General features: G+C 40.9%; 1 protein-coding gene across 7 annotated transcripts in view; it reads left to right on the forward strand.

The window, feature by feature from the left end:
* Nucleotides 1-17,394, forward strand: part of REV1 (REV1 DNA directed polymerase) — a 65,264-nt gene that overhangs the window by 43,971 nt on the left and 3,899 nt on the right. For all 7 annotated transcript variants that reach the window (XM_012555910.2, XM_004369314.3, XM_023734064.1 and 4 more), the window contains 6 exons: nucleotides 18-137; nucleotides 5,100-5,320; nucleotides 6,393-6,565; nucleotides 15,007-15,109; nucleotides 16,240-16,405; nucleotides 16,648-16,850. In XM_012555910.2, coding sequence (XP_012411364.1) covers nucleotides 18-137; nucleotides 5,100-5,320; nucleotides 6,393-6,565; nucleotides 15,007-15,109; nucleotides 16,240-16,405; nucleotides 16,648-16,850 — 986 coding nt within the window. The remainder of the gene's footprint in view (nucleotides 1-17; nucleotides 138-5,099; nucleotides 5,321-6,392; nucleotides 6,566-15,006; nucleotides 15,110-16,239; nucleotides 16,406-16,647; nucleotides 16,851-17,394) is intronic.

Below are 17,394 nucleotides of genomic sequence, written 5' to 3' on the forward strand. Positions count from 1 at the left end.
TTTTTTTAACTTTCTAGGATCTAATATCCTCCTGGCTAGAATGGCAACTAGAAAAGCAAAGCCAGATGGGCAGTACCACCTAAAGCCAGAAGAGGTTGATGATTTTATCAGAGGCCAGCTGGTTATTAACCTGCCAGGTAAACGCACAGCCTTCGAAGTTCTCTTTCTTGTAGACGGTTTACTAGTGCTTTCTATTGTTTTCTAATATATCTCCCTTTTCCCAAACATGAAGTCAAAAAAAAATTTTAAGCTACGTTTGAGCACCATGAAAATGAAAATTAAGAATTCCTCAATGAGTATCACCTTGATTTATCAAGACTTTAATTTGGCTTTTCATGGGTTTTACTTTATTTCTCAAGTAGCAAGATCAAGGAACTCTAAGAAATGTTGAAAAGGGAATATGGTCAAATTGCCTTTTGGTCCTTTAACCCATAATTGATGTGGCGTACTTCTAGGCCAAAGATAAATTTTGAGAGTCCATTCTCTTTGTAAAGTCAGCCCGCAGTACTAATAGCAGAGAGTTTTCTGAGTTTAATGCACAAATGATTTTAAAAGTAGAAAATGTTTGAGCTGTATTAGGAAAAATAAAATCTAAAGATGAAAGTATTTTGTTTTTGTTAACTCTAGAGGTTGAATGAAAGCACATTTAGTTATTTTATCTTTTTGTTTAGTTACCATGTGGCTAACTTAAAAAAGAGAAAATAACCTAATGTATAAGAATCTTTTCTGTGGAGAAATCATCAAATTATAATTAATTATAACTGACAGATGGTTCATCTTTTGGGGGCCTTGAATAGATCTAAGATTTTTTTTGGTGTGTGTGTAGGACAGTTTATTTCACAAATTATCCAGTATTTCAACTTCCTTTCTATGGTAGGTATCTATTTCTAAGAAATTACTCTAAGCCAAATAGTAATTCTTGATACTATTTTCAGATAACCCTCTCAAATTTGTTATAAAGCAGACAGTGTCAGCTTTGCAAAGCTTCCTTATGTTTGTGGTGGAGAAAGGTCAAGATAGAATATTTATAATGAAAGTTTTTTATCCACTTGTTCGTTAAAAATAGATATAGTAGTGTTTTTAGATTCATATTCTTAGGCCTAATTAAAAAAAATAGATCTGAACTGACTTAGAAATTTGTCTTGTAAGGCCATAAATCATTAAATGATCCAAATGGCATTTTATGGTGGGGTGGTTTTAAAGCTCCCTGACGCCCTAGTAAAAAAAGTTTACAACATAATGTATTAGTATCAGAAGTGAGTATGAATTGTGACATTTTGAGGTTTAATTTTAAGAATAATTAACTTTATAAAATCAAATTAGCAAATTACCTTATTAGACAACAGAATTTAAACAGTTCTAATAACAAATTCACTAGGCCTTTCTTCTGAGCAACCTCTGGGTGGATTTGAACTTCCAACCTTTTGGTTAGCAGCTGAGCATGTTAACTGTTTACACCACCCAGGAACCCTGCCTGAAAGATTGAGGTAGCAATATTGACTTCCTCTGCTAAGCCACTTTCTTCTTTTTTTTTTAATGTAGTATTTTATTGTGTTTTTGGTGAAAGCAAATCAGGGTTCCCACTTAACAGTTTCTGTACGTACTGTTCACTGACGTCGGTTACATTGTCACAGTGTGTCAGCGTTCTCATTATTTCTCTTCTCCTTCATTTCCATTGATCTAGTTTCCCTGCCCCGCCCCCCTTACCATCTTATCTTTGCTTTAGGGTAACTGTTGACCATTTGGCCTCATATCGCTCATTTTTTTTTTTTTTTTTTTTTTTTAAAAAGGAGTGCAGTACTCATGAGTCATATTGTTTAGTTTCTGAGCCAATCTGTTATTTAGCTGAAAGGTGACCTCCAGGAGTGGTTTCAATTCTAAGTTTAAAGGGTATCTCAGGCAATAGTCTCAGGGGTTCCTCTAGTCAACTGGTCCACTAAGTCTGGCCTTCTTTAAGAATTTGACTTTTGTCTTAAATTTTTCTCCCGTTCTATCGGGGACTATCTGTTGTATCCCTGATCAGAATGGTTGTTAGTGGTAGCCAGGCACCATCTAGTTCTTCTGGTCTCAGGGTAGATGAGGCCATGGTTCATGTAGACTGTTAGTCCTGTAGACTAGTTTCTTCTTTGAGTCTGTTTCCTTTTTTCTCTTTAGCTGCAGACAAGTAGAGACCAATAGGTGTATTGTAGATGGCTGTTCACAAGCTTTTAAGACCCCAGACACCACTTACGAAACTAGAATACAGAACAAAAAAATTATGAATTATGTTACACCAGTTGACCAAGTTGTTCCACGAGACAATGGTCCTAAGCCTTCAAACCCAGTAAACCAATCTTGTGAGGTGTTTGTTTATGTCTAGGAAGTATCTATAACTCTGCCCCCACGTGCTTTATTGTTTATTCTATATATGAATATTATGTGCAGCACACACGTGTATATATAGATGTGTGTGTGTATATATATGTATATGTATACGCCTATAGATTCACCTGTATGTGCACACACGTATACACACATATACCTGTTGGCGAAGGATATTGAATATACCGTGGGCTGCCAAAACAACGAACAAATCTGTCTCGGATGAAGTACAACCAGAATGCTCCTTAAAAGCAAAGATGGAGAGACTACGTCTCCCATATTTTGGACATCTTATCAGGAGGGATCAGTCCCTGGAGAGAAGGACATCATGCTTATTAGTAAAGGAGAGGGTCACCAAAAAAGAGGAAGACCCTCAAGGAGATGGATTGACACAGTGGCTGCAACAGTGAGCTCAAGCATAATGATTGTGAGGATGGCAAAGGACTGGGCAGTGTTTCATTCTGTTGTACGTAGGGTCGCTGTGAGTCGGGACTGACTTGATGGCACCTAACAACAACAACATACACGTATATGCATACATATTTACGTATGTAACCACACAGGTATTTTTGGTTGTTATTGCTATGGTTGCAGAATTGTATACGTTACAGCATTTACCAAAAACAGCCCTTATTCTTGTGTACATCATAGCATCATCGTTTACCTTGGTCAGGTTGTGCACACTTCACCCACATTCAGTGTTGCCTTTCCCATCACCCAAAATAACAAGTGTCTACTGTCTAGAGAGTGATGCCTCCCTCTCCCCCTCCCATCCCTGGTAACCACCAATGAAGGTTGATTTCTGTATGTATACCTCTTCTTACCTTTTTATAAAAGTGGGATCAGACCTTTTGTGATTGGCTTATTTCACTCAGCATAATGTCCTCCAGATTTATCCATGTTATGTTTCAAGAACTCGTCAGTATTCCTTATAGCTGCAGGGTATTCCATTGTACGTGTGTACCACGTTGTATTTATCCATTCATCTGTTGATGGGCACTTAGGTTTGTTCCATCTTTTTGCTGTTAGGACTAGTGCTGTGAAGAACGTAGGTGTGCATGTCTGTTCATGTCACTTCTGTTAGGTCTCTTGGGTATATACCTACGAGGGGGATTGCTGGATGATAAGGTAGTTCTATTTCTAGTCTTTTGAGGAAGCGCCATACCATTTTGCATAGTGGTTGTACCATTTTACATTCCCACCAGCAGAGTATAATAAGAGTTCCAATCTCCCTACATCATCGCCAGCATTTGTTGTTTTCTGTTTTTTTGATCAGTGCCATTTTAGCACGGCTGAGATGATATCTCAATGTGGTTTTGATTTGCATCTCTCTAATGGCTAATGGGAGCGCTGGTGGCACAGTTGGAATCCACCAGCCACTCTTTGCAAACCCTTTGGGGTAGTTCTACTCTGTCTTATTTAAAAAAAAAAAACAAAAAAAAACCTGTTGCTGTCGAGTGGATTTCAACTCATAGTGACCCTATAGGACAGAGTAGAACTGCCCCATAGGGTTTCCAAGGAGTGCCTGGTGGATTCAAACTGCTGACCTTTGGTTAGCAGCCGAGCTCTTAACCACTGTGCCTCCCTGTAGAAGACCAGAAACACAAATGGTCTTTTTCTCATTGGTGAGATATATTTATTTGATGATGTGGAGACCATATTGATAAATAACTGTTTTTCCCTATCTGAAGTTCTTTCCTAGATATGCATACCTTTTATAAGCTTTTAGGGCAAATAGAGGAAAACTTGTGAGGCCCCAGCCTAGGTCAGCAGAACTCATCAGCGTCCTTTGGGCGAGGCTGAGAACCCTGCACCTGTTGGAGTATAGCACAGGGACTGCTGAATGCTGGCTCAGCTGCAGGGAGCTTAGGCCCTTCTCAGGGAGCTGACCTTTGTTGACAACAGCAGTCTCTGTCTTCCCCCAGCCCCCAGTCTGTTTGCATACGGACCTTCATCTCTGAGTCATTGTTACTACTTTTGTCCAGTCCGACAGTAAGTGAATTTCAGGGTTTAGACCTCTATCAGAAGTTCTTGTTTTAGTTCTCATTCAAAGAACATGCAGCTGAAACCATCGTGGAGTTGGCTCATCACCAAAATCAGAGTAGAGTCCTTCATGTTCTGCGGTCTGCTGGGCCGCCTGGACGTCACACTGGTTGGCCCATCCAGTGGTCGTGTCTTACTTAATCAGGAGTTCCTAGGTGGTGTAGATGGTGAAGTGCATGACTACTAACGGAAAGGTTGGTGCTTCATACCCACCCAGAGGCACCTGGGAAGACAGGCCTGGCGATCTGCTTCTGAAAGGTCACAGCCTGGAAAACCCTATGGAACAGTTCTGCTCTGCACACTTGGGGTCGCTAGGAGTCAGAATCAACTCGACAGCAACTAACAACATCACTTAATGAGTTGATTTTGTGAGTAAGATAGAAATCTTGGTACTGAGTGAGAAATAAAAATCACATTCTTTTGGTAACTTATTTTAGACGTACATATTTGAGAAGTTTCTGCTTTACCATACGTGGAGTCCAAATTGAGAACTAGATTCTAGAAATAACACGATTAGCATGATTTTACACTAAAAAAAAATCTCTAATCTTTAAAATGCTTCAGTTATGTCATTTAACAGGGATTTTAAGGGATTATTTTAAAGTTTTTGCATTAATGATAGTTATTGCACATTGCTAAGATTGTTTTTATTTATCTGCAAAATTAAACAACTGTATGTATATCTCCTTTCCTAGGAGTTGGACATTCGATGGAATCCAAGTTGACATCTTTGGGAATTAAAACATGTGGAGACTTGCAATATATGACCATGGCAAAACTCCAAAAAGAATTTGGTCCCAAAACAGGTCAAATGCTTTATAGGTTCTGCCGTGGTTTGGATGATCGACCAGTTCGAACTGAAAAGGAAAGAAAATCTATCTCAGCGGAGATCAACTATGGAATAAGGTTTACCCAGGTGCTGATCTCTTAGGGATTTTACCACATGTTGTTCTTTGTGCTTTCCCATAGTCCCGTCTTCCCAAGTGCACGGTGAGGCCCTTTATGCTTGAAGTTGTGTGTTCAAATTCTTTGTGTTTCCAAAGCTTCAGGAAGGTCTCTTGAGGCAGTGTATGGTCAGACATAGCCCTTGGATAAGACTGAGGGAACCCACATCTTGGGGAAAGGTACGAAACAGTTGTGCCTTTAGGATTAATTCTTACCGAATTTTAGATTACATAATTATTCTAATTTCTAGTGAAGGGGGAGAAAAGGACCAGAAAATGTATTTCGTGTTGAAATACTTTTTAAGCTGTGGTTAAAAGTAAGTTTCAGCTAACTTCCAGTTGTCTGTGCCTATGGAAAAAAGTAGTGGCACAGATAATTGAATAGTTTTCATTTTCCTTTGAAATATATGTTTGGGTTTGGCTATGTCTCTAGGAATTTATATTACAAAAAAAAAAAAAAAACACCATCCCATGAGGATTTGAAATCTGATTGGTCCTCTCATTTCCCCATGGTGCGTAGTCCTTGTAACTCAGCAATTCGCGTTTCCTTAAGGATGGAGACGGTGCTTGGGCTGCGCTTAGGAATAAGAACCAAAAAACCAAACCCGTTGCTGTCGAGTTGATTCCGACTCCCAGCCACCCCATACGATAGAGTAGAACTGCCCCATAGGGTTTCCAAGGAGCGGCTGGTGGATTCCAACTGCCGACCTTTTGATTAGCAGCTGAGCTCTTAACCACTGCACCACCAGCGCTCCATACATAGAAATAGAGTACGATATTGACAAAAGCACATTTTATTGACGCTTTACTGTAATAATGTAAGTACAACAATTTGTAACAGAAAAGTGACAGCATAAAAAAGCAAGAATGAATAACTTCTTTAAAGGTACTCATCACTTCTGCTTGGTTGGGAAAATGGGTATACAGAGTGTTTATTTTTTAATAGAAGCTTAGCAAGATAGTAAATAATAGACATGCTTAATATTAAAAGTTAGGCATATAGGAAGTTAACATGGAAGTTTTTCCATGTTTCTGTTTTCCTAGCCAAAAGAAGCAGAAGCTTTTCTTTTGAGTCTTTCAGAAGAAATTCAAAGACGGCTTGAAGCTGCCGGCGTGAAGGGTAGGCGGCTGACTCTCAAAATCATGGTGCGAAAGCCGGGGGCCCCTCTAGAACCTGCAAAATTTGGAGGCCATGGAATTTGCGATAACATTAACAGGTAAGCCGATTTTGCAAACAGTATTGCAATTATATTTCAGTGCAGGTTATTACAGTTAATTTTCAAGGAAGAAAACTCAGGAAGAGTTTGAAGAAAGGCCTTAGCCCAAAGCCGTTTATGTCAGTGCACTCCTGTTCAGCCGATGACAAGCACAGCATAGCAGGAGGTCAGCCTCTTGGTGTGTTCTTTAGTGCATGGGCAGAAGAGAAGGGGGAGACCACACCTGCACGCGGAGAGACCGTCGTAGTTTTGTGCCTTGGTAACACTGTCCCTGAGGGAAATGTCAGTACAGTATAGTACTTTAAACAGTGATTTGAATGAGACATCTGATTCATTGAGGTAGGTATAGTTTCTATTTGTGAATCGGTTAGTCACTGTGGTCCCTGAAAACTGCTGGACAGCATTGAAAACCCTGTTTTGATGTGGCGGCCACTGATAAAAAACTTGACATAAGATTTGTGTGTTATTTTATGTGACACAGTACACTGTGTTTATCTGTCCGTCAGACCGAAGGTTTGAGACTTTGACATTGACGTGACATACAAGGAATGAGAACAATTTAATTCAGGGTTAGTGCGTGCCAACCATGTATGTTATATCTGTGTATGTGGTGATATTGCTGAGAGCAGTGAGAGCTGCCGTCAAACACGGAAAATGTCCAGTTTAATCCTGCGTGCGCTTGTTCACCCTAAAACAGGGATTAGGAATTACAAACTCAAAAACATAATTGATAAAGTAAATTTATGGTTGTCTGAACTGTTACAGTTACCTGTTTTAATAAATTATAATGTGCACATATTTCCAATGATAGTTCATTGAATACAGTGTTAGTGGTCATTATTACAGTAAGGTGATTACTAGGCCCTTACTCAGGAATATAATTATCTTTTTAAACAAAGTTTCTGTGGGAAAAATCAGATCTAATTTATAACATCTTTTCTGAGAATATCTATTATTTTAAGGCCTGGAACTAATAAAATTGTTCTTTTGTCCCAAATTAATTTGTCAGCTATTCTGTCTTTGACTTTCTGAATAATCTTCCATGTATTCCTGTAGTCTTAAATCATACTGTTTATATAAAGCTCCCCCCAAAAAGCTATCATTCTTTTTCATCTAGACCGGTAACAAACTACTATAATCCATTGACCCTGAATCTCACCCGTTTTCTGCCTACCTTTTCCTTGGCCTAAGCATGCATGGAAAGAGGAACTGCAGAGTTTCAGGAAGATACATGGGAAGGATCATCGGGAAAGTTAAATGATTGTCCTTGGGCTAGGCAACTGGAGTAACTCGGGTCCCTTCCCGCCCCTCCCCTGCCCCTGTGTGTGCGTTTTTAAAGACCTGATAGTTAGTTAGCCTCGTACATTGGGGTGAACTCAGCAGTACCTAAGGGCTGACAGCAGTGAGACGGCTAATCTTAATAAGATAATCAGTCTTTGTTTAATCCTTTTTGGGAGAATCCAAGTACTCCAGAAATCTAATTATAGCAATTAAAATATTAGAATTAATGATACTTTATCATCCCCTCCCTGTTCAAGGATAATATTCATTCAGCTTTTTCTTAAACATACCTGCTTACTGTAATAATTGGAGATAGCTCCATTTGTGTCCTAAACCTAAATGTTTCATTGAGAATTTTAAATATATACAAAGTAAGGAAGAACAGTATACAGAACCTCCATGTACCTAATCATCTTGTTTCAACATTGATCACTCTGGTTTCATAGCTACCCCATGCCATCCTTCCCCCACCGCCCCAGTTATTTTGAAGCAAACCTCGGATACCGTATCATTTCTTCCATGAATATGTTGGTGTTTAACGCAGTAACGACTCCTCGTTTAATAAATACAGGACAGTTCAGAATCTGCCATGCGTTGCTGGAAACAAAGCATACACTCTGCTGCACCCCTAAAATACTAACTTCGGACGAGACAGGATAGAGGCCAAAGGAGTACATAATTAATAGAAACAAGTGTGACTTCATAAATGTTTCCAAGGTGTAGGTCAACTCTTAAGCCTTTTACTTACCCCTAACATTTTGGTGACATAACTTCATAAGAAATGCTTCAGGTCGCTGATCGTAATAACCAGAAAACTAAACTCATTGCCGTCGAGTCTGTTGAGACTCACAGTGACCCTGCAGGACAGAGTAGAATGGCCCCATAGGGTTTCCAAGGCTGTAATCTTTAAGGAAGCAGACTGCCACATCTTTCTCGAACCGCTGACCTTTTGGTTAGCAGCTGACCGCTTAACCACTGTGCCACCAGGGCTACTTTACACTGACCTCATATTTCCACTACTCAGGGGTTGGGAAACTACTTCCCATGGCCAAATCCATCCTGTAGCCTGTTTCTCTATGACCTGTGAGCTGCAGACAGGTTTTATAAAAAGGTTTGTACAGAACAAAGAAGAATATGCAAAAGAGACTGCAGGGCTAAAAATATTTATTCTCAGGCCCTTTACAGAAAGAAATTGCGGACTCTGACGTTTGGTTGACTAAGAAGTGATAACTCCGTATTTCATAACTTCGTAATCTCATAATTGGCACTAATCTAAAAACATGGCAGTCACGTGGTTCTCAGCCTCTGATGCATTCAGATACTTCAATGGAAATGACAGGTGGTAAATTGTATGTCACAGAGCCACATGTAGATGAGAGCTGTGGTTTGATTTTCACTTAGGGAAATTTTTCTTAGAGCAGTTTTTTTTCCTCCCACATTGGAAAAACTTTTTCACTGTGGGGTTCCTTCGTGTTTTTTTTCTTTTCCCATACAAAAATTTATACACACATTGTTACGTGACTCTAATTGCTCACCCCATACTGTGACAGCACACTCCTCCTTTCCACCCCTCATTCCCCATGTCCATTCAACCAGCTCTTAACCCTCTCTGCCTTCCCATCTCACCTCCGAACAGAAGCTGACGTTTAGTCTCTTGTATCTACTTGAGCCAAGAGGCACACTCCTCACGAGTATCACTTTATGTCCCACAGTCCAGTCCAATCCCTGTCTGAAGACTTGGCCTCGGAAATTGTTTTAGTTCTGGGCTGATAGAGAATGCAGGGGCCATGCTTTCCGGGGTACCTCCAGTCTCAGACCATTAAGTCTTTTTACTAGAATTTGAGTTCTGCACCCCACCTTTCTCCTGCTCCCTCAGGGATTCTGTGTTGTGTTCCCTGTCAGGGCAGTTGTCGGTGGTAGCCGGGCACCATCTAGTTCCCCTGGTCTTAGGCTGATGGAGTCTCTGGTTTATGTGGCCCTTTCTGTCTCTTGGACTACTACTTTCCTTGTGTCTTTGGTGTTCTTCATTCTCCTTTACTCCAGGTGAGTTTGGACAAATTGATGCATTTTAGATGGCCACTTGCAAGCTTTTAAGACCTCGGACGCCGCTCACCAAAGTAGGATGCAGAACATTTTCTTAATAAGCTTTGTTATGCCAGTTGACCTAGATGTCTCCTGAAAGCATGGTCCCTAGACCCTTACCTCTGCTACTCTGTCCCTCAAAGTGTTTGATTGTTGATTGTATTCAGGAAACTTCTTGGCTTTGGTTTCGTCCAGTTGTGCTGACTTCCCCTGTAGTGAGTGCTGTCCTTCCCTTCACCTAAGGTAACTCTTATCTACTATCTAGTTAGTAAATAACCCTCCCCTCCCTCCCCACCCTTGTAACCATCAAAGAATGTTTTCTTCTGTGATTAAACCATTTCTTGAGTTCTTATAATAGTGGTCTTATACAATATCTGTCCTTCTGTGACTGACTAAATTCACTCAGCATGATGACCTCCAGCTTCCTCCATGTTATGAGATGTTTCACAGCTTCATCATTGCAGAGTATTCTGTTGGGCGGATATACCATAATTTGTTCATCAATTCGTCCGTTGATGGACACCTAGGTTGTTTCCCTCTTTTTGCTATTGTGAACAGCGCTGCAGTGAACATGAGTGTGCATATATCTATTCGTGTGACGGCTCTTATTTCTCTAGGATATATTCCAAGGAGCAGGATAGCTGGATCCTATGATAATTCTATTTTTAGCTTTTTAAGGAAGCGCCAAATCGATTTCCAAAGTGGTCGTACCATTTTACATTCCCACCAACAGTGTATAAGTGTACCAGTCTCTCCACAACCTCTCCAGCATTTATTATTTTGTGTTTTTAAGATTAGTGCTAGCCTTGTTGGGGTGAGATGATATCTCATTGTAGTTTTGATCTGCAGTTGTCTAATGGCTAATGATCGTGAGCATTTCTTCATGTGTCTGTTAGCCGCCTGAATATCTTCTTTGGCGAAGGGCCTGTTCATACCTTTTGCCCGTTTTTTAATTGGGTTATTTGTCTTTTTGTTGTTGAGGTTTTGTAGTATCTTGTAGATTTTAGAGATTAGATGCAGGTCGGATTTGTCGTAGCCAAAAAGTTTTTCCCAGTCTGTAGGTTGTCTTTTGACTCTTTTGGTGAAGTCTTTTGATGAGCATAAGTGTTTGATTTTTAGGAGCTCCCATTTACCTAGTCTCTCTTCTGGTGCTTGTGCATTGCTACGTATGGTTCGTATTGTGTTTATGCCATGTATTAGGGATCCTAGTGTTGCACCTGTTTTTTCTTCCATGATCTTTACCATTTTCGATTTTATATTTAAGTCTTTGATCCATTTTGAGTTAGTTTTTGTGCATGGTGTGAGGTATGGGTCTTGTTTCAGTTTTTTTGCTGATGGATATCCAGTTATGCCAGCACATTTTGTTAAAGATACTGTCTTCCCCAATTAACGGACTTAGGGCCTTTGTTAAATATCAGCTGCTGATAGGTGGATGAATTTATGTCTGGATTCTCAATTCTGTTCCACTGGTCTATGTATCTGTTGTTGTACCGGTACCAGGCTGTTTTGACTACTGTGGCGGTATAATAGGTTCTAAAATCAGGTAGCGTGAGGCCTCCCACTTTGTTCTTCTTCTTGAGTAATGCTTTACTTACTTGGGGCCTCTTACCTTTCCATATGAAGTTGGTGATTTGTTTCTCCATCTCATTAAAAAATGCCATTGGAATTTGGATTGAGATTGCATTGTATCTGTAAATCGCTTTGGGTAAAATTGACATCTTCACAATGTTGAGTCTACCTGTCCATGAGCAAGGTATGTTTTTCCACTTATGCACGTCTCTTTTGGTTTCTTACAGTAGTGTCTTGCAGTTTTCGTTGTATAGATCTTTTACATCTCTGGTTAGATTTATTCCTAAGCATTTTATCTTCTTGGGTGCTATTGTAAATGGTATTGATTTGGTGGTTTCCTGTTCGAGGTTCTCTTTGTTGGTGTAAAGGAATCCAACTGATTTTTGTATGTTTATCTTGTATCCTGAAACGGTAGTGAAGATTGATTTTCTTTTCCCTTCCATTGTTAATTGCTGCTTCCCCTGTCTGCATGTTTCCCTGGCCCCTCAGAAGGTTGTCAGCTTTTGTTTGAATCACTACCTAGTGTTCCATTATCCTGATCACATCTCCACTCCCCACAGCTGAGCCACAGGGCGTGTACAGTACTCTGTTCACGTTTCCCTCCCTTTTGAACTTCTTAGTCCTGAGTAAGTAAGCACCTTGTTTGGTTTGTTTGCTTTTTTGTGAACCTTTCATTGAGTTGATTCCTAAACTCCCTTCCAGTGTGTTTGAATACATCAGGTAATCTATCGCTTTAATATGTTTTCTTGGACACCTCCCTTGAGGCCTACTCCAATCCAGATTGGTTTTATTTTAAGACTACTGCAGAGTTTGGGGTCCTGGGATGTCCCTTCTCTGTGATCTCTGTTGGATCGTTGGTCTCCTTCTTTCTCGTTTACTCTCTTAATTATTGAAGCATATAATGTCTTCTTGAGAAAGAAATGTATAGAGGTAAATTGTTTTTATCCTGTGTCTACCCTCATGCTTAATAGTCAGCTGACTTTAGGTTTTAAATATAGAGGCTCTTAGGATCGCCTTTGTTGGAGACCTGTTCTTTCTCTCTGGGACCTTCCGGATATTCTGTCACAGGTGTTTTGAATTTTAAGCTTTGGTCTTTGCCATTAGTCTCAGCACTTGATCAGTATTAAATTTATTTCTATTAACGTTTTTAATTTGAGAGCCTCTGGAGGGGTTCTTTGGATAAACACTTACAGTATCTTTGTCTTACTTCTTAGTTGCAATATTCTCTCTTAAATTCTCTTCTAGTTCGGGTGTCATCTCTACTTCTCTGCGTTCTTTTTTTCCTGTTTGTTTTAGCTGCTGTCTTTTGTGATGGAGGCTTTCTTCAAATATCTGTATAGTCGTCCTTGGCCGTCTGTTCCTGTGTGAACTGCTCAAAAGTTGTTGGGCGCCTCAGTTCTTAGAGGGGTGTGTAGACCACTGGGCTTCACCATGAGGTGGGTGGTTGCAGGGCCCTGGTCTCTGATGTACCAAAACAGTTGTTAGATCTGCTGTCTCTTTTTCCAGAGTAGAATTGCCCCCGGGGTAGGTGGGACAATACAAGGATGGCAGCTAGCATTCTGGTAAGTGAATGGGAAAAAGAGCCTGGTTGGGCCAAGGTTTCTGTTCTTTTGAGTAAAGCCGCCCACTTCTTTCCTCTGCTCTTGCTGATATCCATGGATAATGTGGATAGCCTCTGTGTCAGCTTCTGAGGGAGGGGATCTCTGGGTCTGTTTCTCTTGCACATTTTCAGCCCCTCTCTCCAGCCCTCCCTTCATAGATCCCGGACACCACTAATTCCTGAGCATTTCTGAGGTTCTGTAGTGTAAACTGGCTTGTCTCTAGTTGGCGTCTTGCTCCAGGCATTTAGAAGGCATTGGTAACTTACTGTTTACTGATTTGCCTTTAGCATTCCAAAGTATGGTTTTAACATTCACTTCTACTCTTGTCTCCTCTCCCATCTCTCTCTTAAGAGTGTATACCTTTTAAAATTATTGCCAGTCAGTTTAGCGGGGTTTTAGAAAGAAATGAAGATAAATACATGTGCGCAGATCACCATGTTGAGCTAAAAATCTTGCCTTAAGTTATTCTTTAGCGTATTATCTGTGTGAAAGAAGTTTAAGGCAATTATTTGGTAATAAACCAGTAAAATATTTTGCAAATGGTTTCCTTAGAAAAACTGGGTACATTTCATAGATGAGTACATCATGTCCTCATGTAACTAAAGAAAATACGGGAAGTGTCATTTTTGAAAAACCAAATATTAACCAGCCAGAATTCCTGTATCTTAGGTGAAAATCAATGTGATGATGTTTCAGACTGGCTATCTGCTTATTGTTGGTTCTTTGGTTGGGAGGGCAGGTGGTCAGTGGTGTGAATCTCTGCCCCATCCACCATGAGTGGACTAAATGGGCTCCAGGGAAAGCAGGAGCTGCAGGGACCTTTTTTGCAGAGGGATGTGCTGCTTCTGCCAGAGGAGCCCAGAAGGAGCTGGTGGGTGGGTGCAGTGCCCTCTTGACACGAAGTGATCCTGGTGGGTCCTCTGGTCCTCCTTAAAGATCTCAGAATCACACATTTAGTTCCTCTGGGCTTTAGACAGAGGATTCCAGTGTATTTTCTTTGTCATATGAACTTCATCACATACTTCTTTATCCATTTAGAGAGCCTTTGAGACTAGCGTAGAATTGCAATGAGTGTGTTGACATGTTGAAAATAAACTTTGGCTTTACTTGAAACATAATGTAAAAGGATTAGGCAGAAACTGAAATCCAGGGAACTCGTCTCTCTCTCCTGAATGTTAACTGTGCCACCACATAGATAAGCTTAGAACCTAAAATTTTCTTGGAACCAACAGTGCTGACCATGTATGTTGTTGTTGTTAGGTGCCATCGAGGTCGAGTTGGTTCCGACTCATAGCGGCCCCGTGTACAACAGACCGAAACACTGCCCGGTCCTGCGCCATCCTCACAGTTGTTTTTATGCTTGAGCCCATTGTTGCAGCCACTGTGTCAGTCCATCTCGTTGAGGGTCTTCCTCTTTTTTGCGGGCCCTCTACTTCACCAAGCGTGATGTCCTTCTCCAGGGACTGATCCCTCCTGGTAACATGTCCAAAGTACGTGAGACGTAATCTCGCCATTCTTGCTTCTAAGGAGCGTTCTGGTTGTACTTCTTCCAGTTAGATTTGTTTTCTTCTTGTGGCCGTCCATGGGATATTTATGCTGTAGTCACAACGTATTAGGCATATAGTTGTATATGAATTAACTCAAATTTGTCCTTTTTAAAAATTTCTCAACTTTAGTTGGCGAAGTCTCCATTGGATTTTTTTCCCTGAAAGTCCCAGTGTTCTATGTGGGTTTTCTATTTTTTCTTGCTGACAGTGCCGTTAATTTCATATTACTGGCCTCCTATTTTGTACCTTTCTTTACAAGCTTTCTATGACTCTAAACACTTCTGTACTACTGGGAGGGACTGGCGAATATGTACCGAATGTAGATCTTCTTCCTTTAAAAAAATAACTATATCATTTACAGGACTGTAACTCTTGACCAGGCCACAGATAGTGCAAAGATCATTGGAAAGGCTGTACTAAACATGTTTCATACAATGAAACTGAATATATCGGATATGAGAGGGGTGAGTATATGAAAATTTCAAGTTCTGACTTTCTCATTGGAGGCTTGGTCTGAGAATGGTCGGGGTGGGGCAGGGAGGGGTTTATGTGAAGGTCTTCGGCTCCTTTGATGGCGTCCGGGGAGAAAAGAAGGAGAAACACTTCTGACTTTCTCATTTGACCTGATTCTGTTTACTTTAGAAAAGAGTCAGATTTGTTCTGAAGTCTCTCTCGTTTTCTGCCTAGAATAGTAATTATATCTTGGCTATTTATAGTACCTTTTTTTAAAAATTAACTGAGAATTTATTTACTGCATCATTTTATTCCTCCTGTTCTCTCTCCGCTAGAAGTACAGATGGGACTATATGGAGTGTGAATCTGTAAATATTTGTATACCTGCGAGGTCCTTTTTAACCAGAAATTCTCTGATGTCGGCAGAGTGATGCTCGGGAGGGGGCGGGGGTGTATGTGCCTTGCCCAGACAGGGAAGAGGGCAGGAAAAACGCAGCACCTCCAGCTTCCTGTCTTAGTTAAAGCTTAACGTTTGTAGGTTCAGCTGTGTGCACTTACACACAAGGGTAGATTGTGGCCTGGTGCGGGTTTTGTGGAGGGATTACCAAGTCATTAAGCCCTCCACGATTAAAACTGCTCCCTGAAATACGGGTGTAATGGAGTTTTACAGGAAGGGGGAAGTTATCTGTACGGATACCTACAGCGTACCCACCGCCCGTACATCCTGGTTGTTTTATTTGCAAAGTACATTGTAAAAAGAAAAATGATAAGTCAGATTGTCAAGTACACTGTCCCCAGTTTAAAAAAAAAAAAATCCTCCTTTAAAACCTCAGTTGACTGGGGCGCCAGTGGACGCGATATTCTGCTTGTTTGGATTTTCTGATTTGAAAGAGATTGTGGGACATGTGGGTAGACTTGGATGATGTAAGATTGAGATGAATAACTGCTCACTGGATTCCCTAGAAATCATATAAATTATATATAAAAGCTGTTATTTCTGTTTGCGTACTTTCATTTATCCCATTATTCTAAAACCAGGATCTACAATATGGTATAACAGATAAGCTGAGAACCTTGCTTAGGTGAACTAATATTTTCACTTTAATTTTCCTAGAAACATGTGTTCTTTCTTCTGGTTTAGGTTGGGATTCATGTGAATCTGTTGGTTCCGACTCATCAGACCCCTCCTTCGTGTCCCGGTCGCCCGTCGGCACAGTCCAGCCACTTCTCTGGGGGGCCACACTCTGTCATTGACCTCTTCCAAGTTCAGAAAGCTAAGAAATCCGCAGAGGAGGAGCACAAGGAAGGTGGGTTTGTCTGCGTGGCCCTCGCTTTGGCGTGCTTACGTCCTTGGGCAGGGAGTCAGCCTGAGTCGCCTGGCATGGCAGGATATGATTTTTAAGAAACAAATTACATTCTTAATTAGGACGAGCCAGTAGCAGAGTTTTGCCCCTTTCCACTGTGGGGACTAAAGGGTACTCGTGAAACGTTGTTTTCCCCAGGTGCTCTGCAGAGACTATTGTATGTGTTTCCTGTGTTTTAATTGTAGTATTTCTGGCTGCTGTGGATCTCGAGATAGCATCTGCCTCTAGAACTTGCAGTTTATTGCCATCTTGTTCTACACATCTGACATCAACTGTCAGTCCTGTTACTAGCAAAGCTGAGTCTTCAGTGAAATGGAATGGTCTGCATTCTCCTGTCAGTTTGAAATCAAGACTTAACTTAAGTATAGAGGTTCCATCGCCTTCCCAGGTACGTTTTTATAGTTTTCACTAGAAGTTCAAAAGTGGTTTTACAGTAGGAATGATGCTTTAACTTTCTTAATCAGTGTACCCAAGGGGAAAAGGCCTACCTGTTAGGGTGGATATGGTGTTACTGAATTCTAAATGAACGCTTACTAGGTTAGGAGAAAGATGGTGTTTTTGCAAAGATCTGCAATGCTTGCAAGTTGTAAAACTTGAATAAAAGGTGGTTCTAGCAGCTGCTTTACCTCTTTGTAATAGTGACTGTCGTGCGTTCACTCTTTGCAGCAAAGACAGTCCAGTGATCAGTAGTAAAGTCGAGGGCTATGTTGAAGGTTCTTCTTACATCTGTACGTCTCTAGAGATAGGGAGAGGGAATGATCTTGTGTGGGCTGTAAATGTGGTATCGGTCATCGGCGCTGTACGACCCTTGAAAGCCTGAAGATAGCACTTGAAGCCAGGTGGAAGAAGACTGAAGGAAAAGTAAATGCTGGCGTGAGGGCCGGGGACTAGGTGATCGGGACGTGCCCGCACTGGGCCCCAGGCGTGGTGAG

This window comes from Trichechus manatus, unplaced genomic scaffold (assembly GCF_000243295.1).
Source record: "Trichechus manatus latirostris isolate Lorelei unplaced genomic scaffold, TriManLat1.0 scaffold00004, whole genome shotgun sequence".
In the NCBI taxonomy this organism is placed as follows: Eukaryota; Metazoa; Chordata; class Mammalia; order Sirenia; family Trichechidae; genus Trichechus; species Trichechus manatus.